The sequence below is a fragment of the Perognathus longimembris genome, chromosome 5 (genome assembly GCF_023159225.1).
Source record: "Perognathus longimembris pacificus isolate PPM17 chromosome 5, ASM2315922v1, whole genome shotgun sequence".
NCBI classification, from domain to species: domain Eukaryota; kingdom Metazoa; phylum Chordata; class Mammalia; order Rodentia; family Heteromyidae; genus Perognathus; species Perognathus longimembris.
The window spans coordinates 47,591,411-47,612,274 of NC_063165.1; the positions used below are offsets into that span (position 1 = coordinate 47,591,411).

At 40.4% G+C, this 20,864-nt stretch overlaps 1 protein-coding gene across 2 annotated transcripts in view; it reads left to right on the top strand.

The window, feature by feature from the left end:
* Window positions 1-345: 345 nt before the first annotated feature.
* Window positions 346-20,864, top strand: part of Slc15a2 (solute carrier family 15 member 2) — a 41,377-nt gene continuing 20,858 nt past the window's right edge. Inside the window, exons 1-7 of one of the 2 annotated variants that reach the window (XM_048346745.1) lie at window positions 346-707; window positions 3,097-3,184; window positions 3,816-3,957; window positions 16,091-16,183; window positions 17,407-17,506; window positions 19,392-19,482; window positions 19,732-19,809. In XM_048346745.1, the coding sequence (XP_048202702.1) occupies window positions 603-707; window positions 3,097-3,184; window positions 3,816-3,957; window positions 16,091-16,183; window positions 17,407-17,506; window positions 19,392-19,482; window positions 19,732-19,809 (697 nt within the window). In that variant the 5' untranslated portion in view covers window positions 346-602. The remainder of the gene's footprint in view (window positions 708-3,096; window positions 3,185-3,815; window positions 3,958-16,090; window positions 16,184-17,406; window positions 17,507-19,391; window positions 19,483-19,731; window positions 19,810-20,864) is intronic. The other variant, XM_048346743.1, reaches the window with a different exon arrangement.

The following is a 20,864-nucleotide window of genomic DNA, read 5'->3' on the forward strand; positions in this document are numbered from 1 at the left end:
CATAGTGAAAATTCTAGATTGTCCACTTAATGGCCATGTGACTGAATTACTTAACCTCTTGGAAACCTTAGTTTCTGTAAAACTGGAGAGAGTACTAAGAATTAAATAAATGTAATAAATAAAAGTAATAAAATTATATACATATAATGTATATATAACCCATATATAATGTATATAATGTGTGCAGTTCATGTACATACTGGCCTGGCACATAATAGGTCACTAATAAATAGCTGCTATTATTCTGAAATTGAATCAGTTTTTAAATCTGTGCTGAAATGTGTGTGTGTGTGTGTGTGTGTGTGTGTGTGTGTGTGTGTGTGTCTCCCAGGGCCTCAATCATGTTTGTCACGTGTCCTTTTCACTCCCCCATGCCTTACCTTTTACACAATAGTTCTTTGCAACGAGTACACCAACCCTTTCTTTTCCTATAGCTTCCAGCTGTACTCTGAGTCAGACAGCTATTGAAACTGACACCTACAGGGTTAAACCTAGCTGCTGGAGCCACCCCTCCTCCCCCCAGCCCCTTTTCACTGTGGGCTGGCAGTGATCCTAACTGCTTACTGGAGCCAAATGCTTGAGGAGAGAGAAAGGAGCCAGCCATGAACCCTTTCCAGAAAAATGAATCCAAGCAAACTCTTTTTTCACCTGTCTGCACTGAAGAGGTACCACCTAGACCTCCCAGCCCTCCAGAGAAGCCATCACCGGTGAGTTCTCAAATTCAGGTCACCTCTAACAGTAATAACCTTGTTCTTTGGGCTTTCTTCCTTAGCCTCTTGAACTTCATGCTGAGCTACATTATGTTATAAAACTATTGGTTCTTGAAGTTAGATTTCACCTGAGGACCAAATCTAAATTGAAGTTATTTTTACTTAAGAGAGGAAGCAGCAGAGGGAAAGTAATCAGAAGTCTTTAGTTGGGACTCTCAACTTTGCTGCATTTGATTGCAAATTCTGTTTCCCTGGAGGAATAAAAGTAATTTGAATGTCCAGGGAAACTTGGCAAGCATTGGTTGTTTGGAGAACTGTGTGTGATTGTTACTTCTTTACCACTATGAAAACTCTGCTCCTGTGCATGAAGCCTTCTTTTTGGATACCAAAAGAAGTTTCAGAGTAGATCCACTCTCTGTTACTAAGTGTCCCCAATTTAGAGTAGAAGATGAGACAGAGGAAAAAGGAATAATGACTTACAGTGTGTGCTTACTAAAGCACTTCCAAATTTATTATTCCAACTTCTTATCAAAACCCTGTGAGAGGTTAGAGTAGTAATTGCCAATATTTGCCAAGTTATTCACATAGATCTGGAGGTATTATTGTCCATTTCTTTGAAATAGCAGAACTGAGACATAGAGGCAGGAATATTGACACGGCTAATTGTTAGTAACAGTGTTACATAGCTCAGGATAGTATATTAACTAAACACCAGGTTACATGGTTTGTCAAGCTGAATGCTGGGAAGGTAAGAATCACAGTTCATCGCATCTTTAAGGCAAATTATTATTATATCTTAACATTTTTATTTTAGGAGGTTTTAAAAAAATATCTATACAGGCTAAAGAATAACCATTTTAACGTATTTCTTTCTCTAGTCAATGATGCTTCTTCTGACCCTGGAGAATTTAAGGATGCTTGCAAAAGTGTATATACTTATGAAATAAAAGGCAGTATAGCTGGGCCAGTGGCTCACAACTATAATCCTAGCTACTCAGAAGGCTGAGATCCGAATATTGCAGTTCAAAGCTAACCAGGGCAGAAAAGCCTCTGAACTCTTATCTCCATTTAACCCCCAGAAAAGCAAAAGTGGTAAGGTAGTTCAGAGCTGTAGAACATTAGCTTTGAGCAAAAATGCTCAGGGACAACACCGAAGCTCTGAGTTCAAGCCCCACTACTGACCCTCCCCCCCCCAAAAAAAAGGCATTTTAATTGCCCTGATAAGATCTAACTACCTTAAGGCTAGATTATATCTGTTTCCCTTCCTGTTGCGACATTGTCAGGGGGAGAGATTTGAAATAAAACACGTGGCATTCCTTATTTCATGACTGATGTAGTACACAAAATAGTGTAGTTCTTCTAAAATCCAGGATTATCATGAACATATAATAGGGTCTTTTGACTAGGAAAAGTGGGCATTTAATTTTATAGGATTTCAGAATCCTCTGCCCAACATCCAAGTCCTCAATCAGCCTATCTTTAGGAAGCTCTGCCTCCATGTTGAGCTCTGCCTGTTCCAGAAGCCTCTGAACAGGAATGTTGTTGGGATTGCCTCCAGGATGATGAATACACCCTGTGGGGACAAGTCTCAGTCCCAAGTGGGGACAACAAGTCTCAGTCCCTACCAGGGAATTAAGCCGGACACTGACTTCTGAATCTACTGTAATTGCCTGGATATGTCTAAATGTTTTATAAGCCATCTCTCCCTTTTGTCCCTAATAAGAAGACTGCTGTTATCTTCTTGCCTAGAATTCCCAGCTTTAGTTCAGAAGTTGTGAGCAAATGAACTATTCCTGATCAAAGAATGTCTGAACAGTTCTGTGTTAAATGGAGAACACTGATATTCAGATTTGCTTCTTTTACTCCTAGATCAGCAATTTGAGCCCTTTTTAGTGTGACTGTAGCTGTTTCATAAGGAGTAGATACTGTATACTGTAGTTCCTTATCATCTACCCACAAGGATTTTAAATAAATGAGCTGAGCTTGGTGGTACATGCCTGGAATCCTAGCTATTCATGAAGACATAGGGAGGATTGCAGTTCCATTCCAGACCCCTGGGGGAGGGGGAGGAGGAAGAGGGAGAAAGAGGAAAAAGACCTTAAAGAAGCTAGGGTGTGGCAAAATGTGGTAGAACCCCTGGGCATAGCAATTACAAGGTCTTGAATATTTAAAAGAAACAAAAATAAGCTGAGTATGAGATGTATGCCTGGAATCCCAGCTGCAAGGGAGATTGAAGGGAGAATGAAGAGTTGGAGCCTGGGCAACATAATGAGACCACCTACATGACAAAAATTAATCAATTAATTGAATTTTCCAATGTGGAGCTTCTCAATGATTGTAACAACAAAAGATGTCATGCTTGAATCACTACCTTTTTGTTGCTTAGAAAATCTGTGGCTCCAGCTACCCAGTGAGCATCGCCTTCATTGTGGTGAATGAATTCTGTGAACGCTTTTCCTATTATGGCATGAAAGGTAACTTTGTGTTCTAGTGTCTTTATTCCCTCGCACCCCAACCCCATGTTTGTAGTAGTCTGGTCTCCTTGGATGTTATTTATTTCCCTTACTCATTCTTTCTACCTGACTGCAAATTGGTTTTTTCCATTGGCCAAGACAGTAAATTCATCATGAGATTTCACTTAGTAACTTCTTCCAGTCAAGATCAGAAAGACCTGGCAGAACCAGAACACAGTGTGTGAGAGTGTGAGTGGGAAAGCTCTCATTCCACAAGCCCTGTTCCTCACACCTGATCCTCAGATCCCTGCACTAGATTGTTGCTGGGGAGGAAGGAAATGGGTACTGGAAGCACCATGGAGTCTTCATTGTTGGCGGTGATGCCATGGTACGCAAAGACTGAAGACTGGAGTATTGGATTTGATGGTCAGCATGACTCCATCTACTCCCATATTTCCCATAGTCCCTGCTACTACTGCCTAAGAGTTACCTCCCACTGAGAGAAGTGCTGTAAGGCAAGTTCTCCTTCAAAGATCAGAAATTAAATATATTTCTCCATAACTCACTTATTGCATTCATCTTGTTTTGTCTCCTGGCATTCATTCATTCATTCATTCATTCATTCATATGTTGTTGTTGTTTTTAATCATAGCTGTGCTGACTCTGTATTTCCTGTATTTCTTGCACTGGAATGAAGACACCTCCACATCTGTATACCATGCCTTCAGCAGCCTCTGCTATTTTACTCCTATCCTTGGAGCAGCCATTGCCGACTCATGGTTGGGAAAATTCAAGTAAGGACAACAGAGTCATTGTGCAGAAAGTCATTGTTTCTAGGGGCTAGGAATATGGCCTAGTGACAAGAGTGCTTGCCTCATATACATGAACCCCTGGGTTTGATTCCTCAGCACCACATATACACAAAAAGGCCAGAAGTGGTGCTGTCGCTCAAGTGGTAGAGTGCTAGCCTTGAGCAAAAAGAAAGCCAGAGACAGTGCTCAGGCCCTGAGTTCAAGCCCCAGGACTGACAAAAAGAAGAAAGAAAGAAAGAAAGTTATTGCTTTTAGCTTCTTGTTACTGAGCAAGAACATACTAAGTCATACATGAAAAATAAAAATCTAAGACTGACAGCACAGAAAGCCTATTTCTTTCCATTGTCAGTTTTCCAGTGTTTCCACATTTTTCTAGTCAGAGGGTGTTTTTTAAATTCTTTAACCGGGCTGGGAATATGGCCTAGTGGCAAGAATGCTTGCCTCCTACACATGAAGCTCTCGGTTCAATTCCCCAGCACCACATATACGGAAAATGGCCAGAAGGGGCACTGTGGCTTAGGTGGCAGAGTGCTAGCCTTGAGCAGCAAGAAGCCAGGGACAGTGCTCAGGCCCTGAGTCCAAGGCCCAGGACTGGCAAAAAAAAAATTTTTTTTTAATAAAAATTCTTTAACCATTCCATTCTATAGTTCAGACTAAGTCTTTTTTTTTATTTGTTTATTAATTGAACATAAATTTTTTTACAAGGTGTTGTGCAAAAAGGGTACAGTTACATAGTAGGGCAGTGTGTACATTTCTTGTGATATCTTACATCCTGTTTGTCTATCCCTTGTCTAGGTCAGGTAGACATATATACAATATACAATGTATCAAGAACATATACAGTATTCACAGACTTGGTCTCTACTGTCTCTCCGTCTCCCATTGTTAACAGTCATATATCAGGGAGATCATGCCCCTTTGTTTTCTGTGTTCTAGGCTTGTCTTACTCAACATTATTTGTTCGAGTTCTGACCATTTCCCTGCGAATAACAATATTTCACCATTCCTAATCTCTATGTAGTATTCCATTGTGTATAGGTACCATATTTTTTGGATCCATTCGTCTGTGGAGGGGCATCTGGGTTGTTTCCATATTTTAGCTATTGTGAATTGTGCCGCGATAAACATGGAAGTACAAATGTCTTTTTGATATCTTGGATTTTGCTGTTTAGGATAGATGCCTAGGAGTGGTATGGCTGGGTCATAGGGTAGGTCTATATTGAGCTTTTTGAGAAACCTCCATACTGTTCTCCAAAGTGGTTGTACTAATTTGCACTCCCACCAACAGCGGAGAAGGGTTCCTCTTTCCCCACAGCCCCTCCAGCATTTGTTGTTTCCTGAGTTCAGAGTATAGGCCATTCTAACTGGGGTGAGGTGGTATCTCAGGGTTGTTTTTATTTGCATTTCCTTTACTAGCAGGGATGTTGAGCATTTCCTCATGTGTTTCTTTGCCATTTTTATATCTTCTCTTGTGAAGTCTCTCTTTAGCTCCTTTGCCCATTTCCTAATAGGTTTATTGGGCTTGGAGGGGCTTAGTTTTTTGAGTTCTCTGTAGATGACTGATATCAGGCCTTTGTCTGTTGCTGTGCTGGTAAAGATCCTTTCCCATATCGTTGGCTGTCTTTCTATTTTGGTGGCTATGACCTTAGCTGTGCAGAAACTTTTTAATTTGTAGTAGTCCCATTTGTCGAGTCTTTCCCCTATTTGTTGTGCCCCTGGGACTCTATTCAGGAAGTTCCTTCCTGTACCTATAAGTTCTAGCATCTTTCCTATTCTGTCTTTCAGTAGTTTCAAGGATTCAGGTCTGATATTGAGGTCCTTGATCCATTTTGAGTTGATCTTGGTGCATGGTGATAGGCTTGGGTCTACTTTGAGTTTTCTGCATATGGCTGCCCAGTTCTCCCAGCACCAGTAGTTGAAGAGGCTATGTTTATTCCATTGTATGTCTTTAGCTCCTTTGTAGAATGTCACTTGGCTGTAAGAGTGTGGTTTTATTTCTGGGTCTTCAATTCTAATCCATTGGTCTTCCGATCTGTTTTTATACCAATACCATGCTGTTTTTGTTATGATGGCCTTGTAGTAGAGCTTGAAGTCTGGTATTGTGATACCTCCTGCACTGCTTTTTTTGCCTAGAATTGCTTTGGCTATTCTAGGTTTTTTGCTGTTCCATATGAATTTATGGATTGGTTTCTCTATTTCAGTGAAGAATGTGGCTGGGATTTTGATAGGTATTGCATTGAATTTGTATAACAATTTGGGCAATATGGCCATTTTCACTATATTGATTCTGCCTACCCATGAGCATGGGAGGTCTTTCCATCTACTTGTGTCTTCTTTGATTTCCCTTATTAGATTTTTGTAGTTTTCATTGAATAGGTCCGTCACGTCCTTGGTTAAGTTGATCCCTAGGTACTTTATTCTTTTTTTGGCTACTGTAAATGGAATTGTTTCCATAATTTCCTTTTCTGTTTGTCTATTGCTGGTGTACAGAAAAGCTGCTGACTTTTGTGGATTGATTTTATATCCTGCTACTTTGCCAAATTGGTTTATTAGGTGTAGGAGTTTGGGTACTGAGTTTTTTGGGTCCTTCAGATATAAGAGCATGTCGTCTGCGAATAGGGATAACTTGATTTCTTCCTTGCCGATGTGGATCCCTTTGATGTCCTCCTCTTGCCTTATTGCTATGGCTAGGGATTCCAGCACTATGTTGAAAAGAAGTGGGGAGAGTGGGCATCCTTGTCTTGTTCCTGAGTTTAGGGGGAATGATTTAAGTTTCTCTCCATTTAATATGATATTAGCAGTTGGTCTGTTGTATATGGCTTTTATTGTTTTGAGGAATGTTCCATCTATTCCTGTTCTCTCCAAAGCTTTTAATAGGTATGGATGTTGTATTTTGTCAAAGGCTTTTTGGGCATCGACTGAGATAACAATGTAATTCTTAATTTTAGATCTGTTTATGTGGTGAATTACGTTGATTGATTTACGGATGTTAAACCATCCTTGTGACTGAGGGATGAAGCCTACTTGGTCATGATGTATGATTTTCTTGATCAGTTTCTGGATCCTGTTAGCTAATATTTTATTGAGGAGCTTTGTGTCTGTGTTCATTAGTGATATTGGTCTGTAGTTCTCTTTTTTTGTTGGATCTTTGCCTGGTTTGGGAATGAGTATGATATTAGCTTCATAGAATGAGTTTGGGATTTCTCCCTCTGTTTCTATTTCGTGGAAGAGTTTGAGGAGTATTGGTATTAGCTCCTCACTAAAGGTTTTGTAGAATTCGTTGGTGAATCCATCTGGGCCTGGGCTTTTCTTAGTAGGGAGGTTCTTGATTACCTCCTGTATCTCACTGTAAGTTATTGGTTTATTTAGTTGATTTATTTCTTCTTGGTTCAGTTTGGGCAGTTTGTACTTCTCTCAGAATTGATCCATTTCTGTAAAATTATTGTTTTTTGCTGAGTAGAGGTTTTGGAAATAGCTCCTTATGATTGTTTGAATATCGTGTGTACTTGTTGTAATTTTTCCAGTGGAGTCCCTGATTTTACGTATATGAGTCTCTTCTCTTCTTTTTTTTGTAAGTCTTGCAAGGGGTCTGTCAATTTTGTTTATTTTCTCAAAGAACCAGCTTTTAGTCTTATTTATTTGTTGAATGGTCTTTCTATTTTCAATCAGATTTATCTCTTCTTTAATCTTTGTGATCTCTCCCCTCCTAGTCGTTTTAGATTCTGTCATTTCTTGTTACTCCAGTTGTTTTAGTTTCATCGTGAGAGTATTCACCTGCTCTGCTTCCATTCTTTTAATGTGGGTGCTGAGTGCAATGATCTTGCCCCTCAGTACTTCCTTAGCTGTGTCCCATAGGTTTCTTTGTGATGTGTTTTCTTTGTCATTGTGGCTTATGAATTCGTTGATTTCATCTTTAATTTGGTCTGTGGCCCAAGTGTTGGATAGCAGTGTGGGGTTTAGTCTCCAAGCGTGTGTATAGGCTCTGTGGTATCCTTTGTTGTTGAGGGTTACCTTTAATCCACTGTGATCAGATATAATACATGGGATGACGTCAATACTTTTGTATTTGCTCAGGTTCTTTGTGTGGGCTACGACGTGGTCTATTTTGGAATATGATCCATGGGCTGCTGAAAAGAAGGTGTATTGGGTCTCTGTAGGGTGGAAGGTTCTATATAGGTCTGTTAGATCCATTTGGGAAATGGTGTTATTTAGGTCCTCAGCTCCCTTACTATTCCTCTGGGTGTTGGATCTGTCTCTTGGAGAGAGAGGAGTATTAAAGTCACCCACTATGATTGTGTTTGCGTCTATCTTGCTCTGTAATTCTGTGAGAATTTGCTTGACGTATGTAGGGCCTCTTTTGTTCGGTGAGTATACATTTATCACCGTGATTTCTTGATTCTGGATTTTTCCTTGTATTAATATGTAGTGTCCTTCTTTGTCTTTTTGAGCTGACTTTAATGAGAAGTCCAGCTTGTCTGAGATCAGAATGGCTACACCTGCCGTTTTGGAGGGTGTATTTGCTTGGTAGATCTTGCTCCATCCTTTCATTCGAAGCCTGTTTTTGTCCCTTGCTGTAAGGTGGGTCTCTTGTAGATAGCAGATGTCAACTTTTTGTTTGTGAATCCATTCTGCCAGTCTGCTCCTCTTTATCGGGGAGTTTAAACCATTTATATTTAACGAGATCAAGGATAAGGGTGTTTTTTCTCCTTCCATTTTCTTGTTGGGCTGTTTTTTCCTCTTTTTTTTTTTTTTCTTGTCTTTAGTGAGCTGGTCTTTCTGTTGGACTTTGGCTATTGAAGTTTCTTTCTGATTCTGTCTGTGTGTCTTTTACGATCTCTGTTGGGTGGGGTTCCCCTCTTAATATTCGCTGTAGGGCTGGTTTTTTATTCACATACTCCTTTAGCTCCTCTTTGGTGTGGAAAAATCTGGTTTTCCCTTCAAATGTGAACTCCAATTTTGCTGGATATTTGATCCGAGGTTGTAAATTGTTATTCTGAAGTACTTGGATGGTGTTCTTCCACTCACTTGGAGCTTGGTAAGTTTGTGTGGATAAGTCGGATGTTATTCAAATCCTCTTCCCATTGAAGAAAGTGTCCTTCTTCGCTTTGGCTGAATTCAGAATTTGCTCTTTAATCTTGAGGTCTGTAGTCCTGAATATTATGCGCCTTGGGGTGGCTTTCCTGGGGTCTGGCCTGCCAGGTGTCCTATAGGCTTCGGTTACCTGGATGGGGTTCCCTGTGAGATTGGGGAAGTTTTCTGCAATAACTTTATTGAGAACATGATTAAGCCCTCTGCTCTGGTATTCGGCTCCTTCTTCTATTCCAATTATGCGCAGATTATATCTCTTGTCTTTGTCCATTAGTTCCTGGATTAGTCTTCCCTGAAGCTTCACCTTTTCTTGGAGTGTGGTCATTTTCTGGTTGTTGTCAGCTGCTTCATCGTCCAGGCGAGAGATTCTGGATTCTATATGGTCCACTCTTTGTGTTATGGTTTCAATTGCAGAGTTTATGGATGTCAGAGAGCTATTTATGGTTGTCATATCAGCTCTGATCGTGGAAATTTCTTCCTTTAAAGAGTTGTATTTTAAATCTATTTTTTCATGCATTTCAAATCTCAGGATGTGGAGATTTTCTTTAAAGGCGGCTTGCATTGTATCCATTTTTGCTTACATTTCTTTAAAGGAGGCTTGCATTGTATCCATTTTTGCTTCCATTTCTTTCTTGGCTTCCTGGGTGTCCTTCCAGATTTCTGCTCTAAACTCCTGGAATTGTTTTCTGATTTCATTTCTGACGCTTTCGATCATTCCTGTTAACATGGCCTCATTTGCTTTTTTAGTCTCCATCTCCTCTTCAGTCATGCTGCTTTTTGGAGCTGGCGAGTTGGCTTGCCCTTTGATGAACTGAGTTATGTTTCTTTGTGATTTGCCCATCTGGAGATCTGTGTAGCTCTTCCCTCCCTCCTGTGTAGGCGTGTCTACGGCAGCAGGTGCTGTCGCTGTGGCCCCGCCCACCAGTGCAGGGTACGCCTACCAGAGTGGGCGCTGTGGGGGGGGGGGGGCGCCCTCCTGTGCGCTGTGCGTCCACTACAACAGGCACTTTAGCGGGATATGCCTCCCAGAGCGAGCCCTGGGTTGTTGGGTTGTGCTTGCGCCCTCCCGCGAGTCCGTTGGGGGGGACGGTATGTGTGGGGCCCAGTGGGATCAACTGTCTGGGTGTGGGTTGGCACCCTCAGACCTCGCCTCCGCTGCGAGGAGGGGATGTGATCAGGCCCAGGTGACCCTGCTGGGCTGGTATTGCCCTCCAGCGCCTGTGATTTTAGTTGTAAGAGTCTTCGAGGTCCAGGCGCCTCGGGTGGGGCTTGCACTGCCGGCCCCCCCCATCCCCCCCCCCCCGCCCCTGTTGGGAAGGGGGCAGGGCTGGTTCTGCCAGTTCAGGAACCTGTGGGGCCTTGGGGCTGCTCGGCCCTTCCCCTGCTAAACTGACTTCCCAGCGCCTGATGGGAGCTCCCTGCCTGATTTGGGGGTTCTTTGTTCCCTCGGGGTGGGGAGGGGGAGGGAGGGAGATCTAGCTTCTTTGTAGGGCTTGGGTCTCTGATAGCTGGTCTCCCATTGGGGGAGGGAATAATGGGGGACTCACAGTTGCTGCTTTGTGTGTGTGTCCCGTGCAGCCGTTGGCCCTTCAGGGGTTGGTGAAGTGTCGTGGTGGCTTCCCTGTTCCCTCTTTCTGCCACGCTGGGTTCCCTTGTCCGAACCCGGTGTGGACCCAAACTTCTCGTTGCTGCTGGTGTGTGTCTTGGTCCGCACCCTGCCTTGTGTCTGTGGGGTCTCCCGCTATCTGAATTCTGCGCTCCTGGCATCCTGTCTGCCGATCGCCGGGTTCCCCTTTCCCAGCCTGGCCCTGTTTGGGCCAGGGTCGGCTGGTTAGGGGAGGGTGCCCCGGAGATTCTCCGGCTCCGTGTAGGTTTTCGGTTCTTCTTTTTTGCTCCTTTTTGTTTTCCTGCATTTCTCCACTGCTTCTGGCTGCTGGTTTTGCTGGGTTCTTGATGGGGTGTTGTGTGTTGGAGTTCCCAGCTCGCTATTCAGTTGGAGCGAGTCGGGGTGCCTCCCTATTCTGTCGGCGCCATCTTTCTCACCCCTAAGTCTTTTCTTTAGCAGTGATATTAAAGATGCTACCAGCATCTTTACAGCAAAATATATACTTATAGAGACCTCAATGTGCTCATTTAATCCTTTCTCTGTGTCTTCTCCAGAGTTAGTTATCCTTACTTCTTCAGTAATTTTTCTTCTTCCTTTCAGATTTTACATTCTCTGCTTATATTCTTAACATATGTTGTTTCATTCTTAAGAGTCTAATGAATACTTGTGCTGGTAGCTCATGTTGTAATCTACTCAGGAGGTTGATATGTAAAGGATCATAATTTAAAGCCAGCCTGGCCAGGAAAGTCCAAGAGATACCATCTCCCAGTTAGAGATGTGGCTAAAGTGCAGAGCACCAGCTGTGAGCTAGCAAGTCACCAGTAAAAGTGTAAGGCCTTGTATTCAAGCCCATTACCACTACCAAAAGTAGAGAAAGGAAGGAACATAGGAAGGAAGGAAGCCCTGTGTGCTGATGACCCATCCCTGTAATCCTAGCTACTCAGGAGGCTTAGATCTGAGAATCATGATGAAGCCAACTAGGATAAAAAAAAAAAAGTCAATAGATTCTTCTTCCCAATTAGCCAGAAAAAAAGCAGGAAGTGTAGGTGTGGCTTAAGTGGTAGAACCCCAGCCTTGAGTTAAAAAACCCACGCAAGAGTGTAAGGCCCTGATTTCAAGTCCCGGTACAGGCGCACGTGTGCGCATGCACACACACACACACACACACACACACACACACATCTCATAAATGTTTTCATGAGCTAGATTAATAGTTCATTATCTTTTCAATTCACAAAATAGCCCCAAGAGACACACTGGTATTATGTAAAAGATAACGTCTATAACATCATATAGTCATAGGTTAGAGATGGGTCTGTGATATCCATTCTGAGGGCTTGTTATCCACAGATTTGTCTAAATTAGAATTCCCATGTGTGTCCCCATGGGCACACACACACACTTAGTTCTAAAAGTGTTTAATGAGTCTTACATATATAATCTCTAGATAACATACAGTACTATACAGTTTCTTGCTTTGAGAGCAAAATGATGAATGAGTGGCTGAGTCCACTACCTAGATCCACTATTGTTCACTACATAGGTTCACTACATAAGAGTAGTCACCAGCTCATTGGATAGGAATTGGCATTGTGTGAGAGTAAAAAGTATATGCTAGGGCTGGGAATGTGGCTTAGTGATAGAGTGCTTGCCTAGCATACATGAAGCCCTGGGTTTGATTCCTCAGCACCACATAAACAGAAAAAGCTGGAAGTTGCACTGTGGCTCAAGAGGTAGAGTGCTAGCCTTGAGCAAAAAGAAGCCAGGGACAGTGCTCAGGCCCTGAGTTCAAGCCCCAGGACTGGCAAAAAAAAGTATAGGCTACAGTTTTTATTCAATGAAGAATAAAGTACATATGTGTATATTATACTTTGGTCCTCTTAACTCCTCATCCCTCTTCCTTTCTCTCTACCCCTTCCCACTGATGTCCTCAGCCAGTCCTCTTTTCACATGGATGTTCCATCAGCAGCAGCAGCAGCAGCATTTTAGGTCTAGGTTCTATAAAAGAATAAGGACCTATGACATTTGGCTATTTAGGCTTGACTTATCTTGTTCAACATGATAATCTCTAGTTCCATCTATTTTCCTACAAATAATATAACTTAGGTTTCCTTTATGGCTGAGTAATACTCCATAGTGTGTGGTATGTATGTATGTATGTATGTATGTATGTATGTATGTATGTATCTGTCTATCTATCTATCTATCTGTCTATCTATCTATCTACCTATCTATCTGTCTATCTATCTATGTAAATTCACTCATTTGTTGTCCAGCACCTCAGAAATTTGGGTATTACAAACAGAGCTGCAATAACCATGGGTGTTCAGGTATCGCTCTTGTATTTTGTTTTACATTCTTTTAGATATGTGCCCAAGAGTGGTATGGTGAGAGTCATAAGGTATATATGCACAAGCAATTGCTAAAAGCTCTTTCTCTGTTTATTATCCCATAATCAAAGCTATGCTATAAGGAAATGGGCACCTGGAAACTGCTCTTGGATAGGAAATTTTTATATTGGGGGAGAGCGAGGCCTCCTTCATAAACATAGAACTACACATAGGAAGGACTAGCTAATCAATACATAATGGAAAACAGGAATTATTAAAATGAATATTGGCTTGCTATAATTTTTGTAAACATTTACTGAGAGGTTAACTACATGCTAGAATGCTCTTTTAGTGTCAAGTTGTTTTTGAGAGAGAAAAACATTCTTAGTCATAGTTCCTTGTTTTGAAAGTCTGTGATCCATGCCTATCTATTAGTCTAGGCTCTTGACTTTGGCCATCATGTAAAATCACTCTTTTGAATATGTTTATTATACTTTCAATGTTCTTGCTATGCTTTTCCTCTTGTGTGGTCAGAGCCAACCCTATTTCCTTCATGCCCAATCTCCTCTGACATTACCGCATGTACTGATCTTGATCTTTGCATGTATTCCTCAGCTCCTAAGCTCTTGATAAAAATGTCTGTGGCTTTTGAGTTTGTCATGGTGAACTAAAATTTGTAACTTTTTCCCCCCTTTAGATTAACTTGTTTGTGATAGAAGTAGAAGTTCCAGCAAGGAACTTCTGGGTTACAGTGATAGTACATGCTTGCAATCCCAGCACCAAGGAGATTGAGGCAGGAGGATCAAAACTCTGCCTTTAAAAAGAAGGAGGAGGGGCTGGGGATATAGCCTAGTGGCAAGAGTGCCTGCCTCGGATACACTAGGAGGAGGAGGAGGAGGAGGAGGGGGAGGAGGGGGAGGAGGGGGAGGAGGGGGAGGAGGGGGAGGAGGAGGAGGAATCCTAGCCTTAATCCATTACTAATTAAATGATCACTTGAAGAATGTCATGCACATACATATATACATACATACATATATACATACATACATGGAATGACATGCTGGCACCTTTGGTTCACACACCATGATAGCTACCCAGGTGGCTGAGACCTGAGGATCACAGTTCAAAACCAGTCCTAGCAGAGAAATCCAAGAGACTCCTTTCTTCAATTAACCAGCAAAAAACTAGAAGTGGAGGTGTGGCTGAGTGCCAGACTTGAGCAGAAAAAGCTAAGAGAGAACTTTAGCCCTTGAGTTAAATAACAAATGTCATCTGATCTCTCTGATGCTCCAGTATGGGCATGTGTGTGCACGTCACACACACCCCCCCACACACACAGTGGTGTCATATGACCTCTCTGGATTTCAGTTTCCTCATCTGTACAGTCAAGAGATTGTTCAGTTCTACCTAAAACAGTTTTGAGTCCTGCTGATGAATTCTAAGGACCCTGATTCTATTTCAATGGCAGGATTTTCAAATCCCTCTGACTTCTTTCTCCTTGTGTTATTAGGTTCCTCTCTTATATCCTCATAGTTACATTATTCCCTTTGAGTTGCTCATCTAGAAGTTCCTATTTTCTTCTTAAACGCTTTATGCTTCTGTGATTCATTCAGTCCAACAGTTGGATATAGATTTGGTATTTCTACATAGACTCTTTCCATTTCAGGCTCCTTTTGTTTATTTCTCTCTGATAATTTAGTTTATTTCTAATAATCTACTTTATTTCCCTCTAATAATTTGGAGTTCAAGATAGCCTTTTTACTCTTTATTCTTCTCTAGTTGTTCTTTTTATTCTAACAAAGAGAACTTTTCCCTAGAAGATGATACAAGGCCTTCTGGGAAAGCTTGCCCATTCCCCTGATGGAAGTTATTCCTGGATTAGTCACCCAATTCTTATCCCTGACCCTTTGGGGTTCCTTTCCTAGAAAGCCAACCTGAGAAGATAAGATATTCACAATAAAGAATCCACAGCATAAGATATGTAGTCTCCCCAACCCTTAATGTAACTTCATTCCATTTTTATATTCCACTTTAACATAAAACACTGTAAAATCGCACACATGTATACATACATACATACATACACACATATACTATCATGCCCAAAGTTTATTAACATTATACTTATATATCAAGAGAATGCTGATGTGTTTGTTAATACATATTACATATGAGAAGAATATGTGGTAATGTGTTGAATGTCAATGAATAATATATCTTCATGTTTCATGTTGGAATTTCTCAGTCTTCTACCTCCTATTTGTCATTCAAGTAAATTCTTTGGAGAAATAGCTTAACAAGAAGTTACCATCTATTACCTGATTTTTAATCTCTGGACAGTCTAAATTCCTTGTTTTTTTCTTACCCAGGCCAAACCCAGAAGTCTTTTGCCTCTTTACATATCCTAGTACTTCTTTACAGGAGAAGTCTATTTTCTTAGCCATAATACTTGTTTGCTTGGCATTTGTCGCTGATCCCTTGTGCTTTCTAGGCCAAAGGAGAAATAGGGGGAATGCAGTCAAGAATTCAATGTATGTCTCAAAAATTAAGAAAAGCAAGGGAAAAGATAGATTGGGTGAGTGTTGAAAGGGGTAACATTGATCAAGATGCATTGTATTCATAAACTGGTTTGTTAAATAGCCACTTCTTTATACAACTACTTAAAGATAAAAAAATTAAAAAGCATTCCTTAAGAAAACCAGCTCAAGTTAAAATATCTCGTTCTACTGGTTTTACTAACTTAAAATGTCATTCTTGCTATAAATCCACTTAATACTTGTTATATCTTGTACAAAGGTTAGGGGTGCTCTGTGTACCTGTAGAGCTGAGTTAAGAGTAAATATGAGAAGGGTACTTGAAGTAAATATATGTTACCTCCAAGTGTTTACACTACAGAATGAAGAACTGCACACCCTTTACATAATCTGTTCGTTCCAGTCACTGTTGTTTCTCTTTGTGTGTCTTAGTTAATGCTTTGCTCCTCCACTCCCTTCTCTTCTTCCTTTGTTTACTGAGAACAGCATGAACTCTTGTCCTCATTACTCAAGTCTCTGAAATATACACAGGCTGACTGATGTAACTCTCTCCACAGGACAATCATCTATCTTTCATTGGTGTATGTGCTTGGCCATGTGTTCAAATCTTTGGGTGCCATTCCAATCCTGGGAGGAAAAACATTACATACGTGAGTAAACTATGGAATCAACTGATTTACTTTGTTTATATCCCCTTGGTATATGTCTCAGGAATTCATTACAGATGACTTTATTGCCAGAGATGTTCCATTGTTTTCATTAAGTAAGCATTTGAAGAATGGTGGAATGCCTCGTCAATATCTTCTTTATGTGCATGAAAACAAGGAAAATCTATACACTCTCCACATTCCCTCACATATTTATGCATCTTCACCAAGGATTTAAAAAATATATTTGCTTATATTGCCAAAGTCATACTTAAAGCTTAGGATATCCATTTTTGTGTAGTTCTGTATATTCCCATTGGAAGTGTGTGTGTGTTTATATATCCCCATCCTTCTTTTTTTTATTTTTGGCCAGTCCTGGGCCTTGGACTCAGGGCCTGAGCACTGTCCCTGGCTTCTTCCCGCTCAAGGCTAGCACTCTGCCACTTGAGCCACAGCGCCGCTTCTGGCCGTTTTCTGTATATGTGGTGCTGGGGAATCGAACCTAGGGCCTCGTGTATCTGAGGCAGGCACTCTTGCCACTAGGCTATATCCCCAGCCCCCAGCCCCATCCTTCTTAAAATATTGATTTTATGGGGTCAGAGACAGTTGACAGATTCTTTGGTTCTGTTAATAAGATTATAGTTATTCAAAAAGCATATATTTTATATATTTATATTATATATTATTTTATATCATGTTATGATGTACCTATACATGTACTTATCCTATAAGTTAGGAATTTTACTTGAAATTCAATGAACCCTCCTTGTATTACCTCTTTGTTCATATCCCATAAAAATCACTGATACTGATTCCGTTGATTATGATGAGTCTTAACATTTTATTTTATGGTTAGGAAGTGTATAGGAGATTAGAGACTATAAGAGTCTTCAACAGAAATGTTCCTTTAATTAAAATAAGATTGAGAACCAGTATGTTAGCTTTGGAGTCCCTTCAGAATCTGCTTCCATCTGTTGCATTTAAGGGGATAATGGAACCATCAGGCACAATGTATATACTCTCTAGCATAGGCTCCAAGGCAATTAGTGTCCATGAATACCTCTTGGAGTGAAAGCAAATGGCAAATGTCCACAGGGTAGAATTCTTTTGTATATATATTTTTTACAAGAAAGGCACAATTGCTCTTGTATGTATTTCCCCATTGCATGTCTATATTCCATCTCTACATCTGTGTTAATATCAGCATCCTCATCTCTCTATTTCAGAATTCTATCATTGGTTGGCCTGAGTCTAATAGCTCTGGGGACAGGAGGTATCAAACCTTGTGTAGCAGCTTTTGGTGGAGACCAGTTTGAAGAAAAACATGTAAGAATGTTGTTATTTCTGTATCTCCAAGCATGTAGAGCCAGCATCAAAGATGGGTACTAAACAAGCAGCCATCGAAGCAATACACAGATCAGATTATATCTCAGGATTTGGTCTCAGCTAAATATTAACAGAAATATTGAAGCATATTCAAAGGAAAGTAACTAGGGCAGTAGATGGACATGACATGTGAGGGAAGATTTTTTAAATGAGGATGTTTAGCTTACTCAAAATAAAAATAAAAAAGAATGTTATATCATGGAATATTTGATTTAGATAGTGCCAGTCTGTCAGGGCTTAAACCTGAGACCAGTAAGCAAAGGCTATAGGAAGTAAGTTGTTTATTTGGTAAAAGCCTAAATCCCTGGTCCAAAACTTCGGATTTGGAGTTGGAAGTAGTAAGCTTCCTTGGAGATATTTAACACAACAGTGTGGTGAGCTCTTTGGGACTGGGAAGTATCAAGTAGTGTAGATTATTTACGTATATCTACTTTTTTGTTTTGTTTTTTTTTTGCCAGTCCTGGGCCTTGGACTCAGGGCCTGAACACTGTCCCTGGCTTCTTCCCACTCAAGGCTAGCACTCCACCACCTGAGCCACAGCGCCCCTTCTGGCCGTTTTCCATATATGTGGTGCTGGGGAATCGAACCGAGAGCTTCATGTGTAGGAGGCAAGCACTCTTGCCCCTAGGCCATATTCCCAGGCCCGTATATCTAGTTTTGAGATTTTGTAAAAGGAGAAAATGACCAGTTGGAATGAAGCAAGTCTTTACACGCAAATGATCTTTTACTGTCAGATTTCCTTGGCTAATCATTCCTTCCTTTCCCAGTTACTTTCTGTTGGTAGGAAAATAAAACAATAAGAGCAAAGTAGAAATAAACCCATATGAGGAAGCAGCATCACACAATCAAGGGAACAGTCTCTTCTTACATTAGCTAATACTTATGCCTTCCTCTCATTTGCTCTGTTTTCTGTCTTCCTAATGCATCTATTCCTTATATAATTGTCATAATTTCTTTCTTCTTCATCCTTCCTCCTCCATGTCTTTCTGTATTTCTATCTTTCTCCTCTTCTTTCCTCCTCCTTCCTCTCTGATGTTACCTGCCTATCTCTTTATGACTGTTTCCTCTGTCTCTCTGTCTCTGTCTGTCTTTCTGTCTGTCTCTCTGTATCTGTCTCTGTCTCTCTCTCTCTCTCTGTTCTCTTGCCATTCAGACAGACCAGTTGGGTTATTTTGTGCTTGTACTCTGTCTAAGGGCTCAGAGATTATCATTACTTGCTGAAATGACCTAGCTTTGGCAAGGGGATTCTATGCAGGATGAACTATGTGAATTAGATGAATGGAGTAAGTTTATACGGGAACCAGAAAAGGAAGAAAAACCATAAATTGAACATGAGGAACAAGGAAGTTTTTGTTCTATTGTATCAGAAAAAGGCCTAAGGTATTAGAATTCTGAGGCATTAGAATGAATCTTAATTCAAGCAGTCATTCATTTAATTAATATAGTCAGTAAACATTTATTGAGTTTCTAGTATATATCAGATGTTGTACTAAGCACTACGGATTACAGAAAGGAGTAAAATTTCTGCCCTAAAGGAAGTTGCAACCCATTTAAAGACAAACATTTAATGCATTAGAATAGGTATGTGTAAGTCACAAGAATGGCATTGAGGAGAAAATGATCAATTTTACCAGGTAAAGGGATAAACGAAGGTTGTACTGAAGTTTCACATATAAATAAATGTTTGGCATTGGCCTTCTAGGTTTATTAAATAACTACTATGATATTCAGATACCATAAAGCCAGTATCTGAATCTGTATTTTGGTGTGGGATGGAACAAGGAGGCATATTGTACTAATAATCTGTTTATCCTCTTTGTTTCAGGCAGAGGAACGGACTAGATACTTCTCAGTCTTCTACCTGTCCATCAATGCAGGAAGTTTGATTTCTACTTTTATCACACCTATGCTAAGAGGTGAAGATCCTTGACTATGTGTAGAAAGCTTACTCTAGCTAGCCAACATGGTGTTCAACATCCCTATGGTCCATCTTTCCTTTTATAAGGGTTTGAAAATATCTGAGAATTTCTTTTTCAATCTTAATTTTTTTTCTGGACTAAAGAAAAGGTTAAAGACTAGTGATGAGAAGGAAGATGATGGCTATGTCTATATCAAGAATCTGAGCTTATAAATGCAGAGCTATGTTTCCCCCCTATTTTCTTCAGGTGATGTGCAATGTTTTGGGGAAGACTGCTATGCATTGGCTTTTGGAGTTCCAGGATTACTCATGGTAGTAGCCCTCGGTAAGTACAGTAGTGTGCAAAGGAAACTAACTGATACTTTCTGAATGAAAAACTTTCTGTAGTCAATTTTAATGAACTATTTCATTCTGTTCTCATACTACACCTATTGGGTGTGACTGATCTCTGAACTACACAAAGTACCAATCGGGATTTCAGGCATCTGGGCATCTATGCTTTTTATTTAAAGTATCTCAGGTGATTATAATGTATAGTCAAGTTGAGATCCACTGTCCTACACAACACTATGTAAGGAAGGAGAGAGGCCATATTTTATCCTCTGTTTCAATCTATATATCACATGGCACTTATTTTTTTGGTCACTAGGAGACATTTTTAATTCTCTGCCTTTAAAAACAGCTTTTAGTTATAGCTATTTTTACCCTGATCTATAGTATTCCAAGGAGTTTGCCCTTGAGATAAAATGGGAGAAGAAATAGAGAAGCTGGATTAAGTAGTTGGAGAATAATATAATTTAGATCAAGTGCTATAGTCTTTATAACTGAGAATACTAGCCAGGAAGAGAGGGGGGATGTTTGGGCTACTTAGTTTAGGCATGTTCCCTAAGGGGAAACTTGGGTGTGATTGTTTGTAATTATTGGCCTGGAAACCTGTTCACCCTCTGAGCCTCAGGGTGACACTCCCCTCCCCATTGGAACCTATCCAGTCCAAACCCATAAAGAGTTCAATAGAGAAAAAGGAGCCCAGACTCTCAATGTTTAGACTTACTATTTTCTGCTGGGACAGGTAAGGACTGATAGTAATATTCAGAGTATCCAATTCTAAACAAATGTTTCCAGGAAAATTATGATAGTATACTCTTGGCTTCCCTCTGCCTTTAATGCCACATACTTTCCCAAGTATTTTCTTGATTTTCTACTGATTAGTGCTATATTTGCTTCTGTGACTCATTGCACAATAATAATATTTACATATCAAACTTCTTATGAAGTTTAAAAGAGAACTGTAGGTAAAATGTTATAAATTATGAAATATTCAATAAATGCTGTTACTATAAATCAGCTGATTAATTTCTTCGGTTGTAATAAAACCTATTA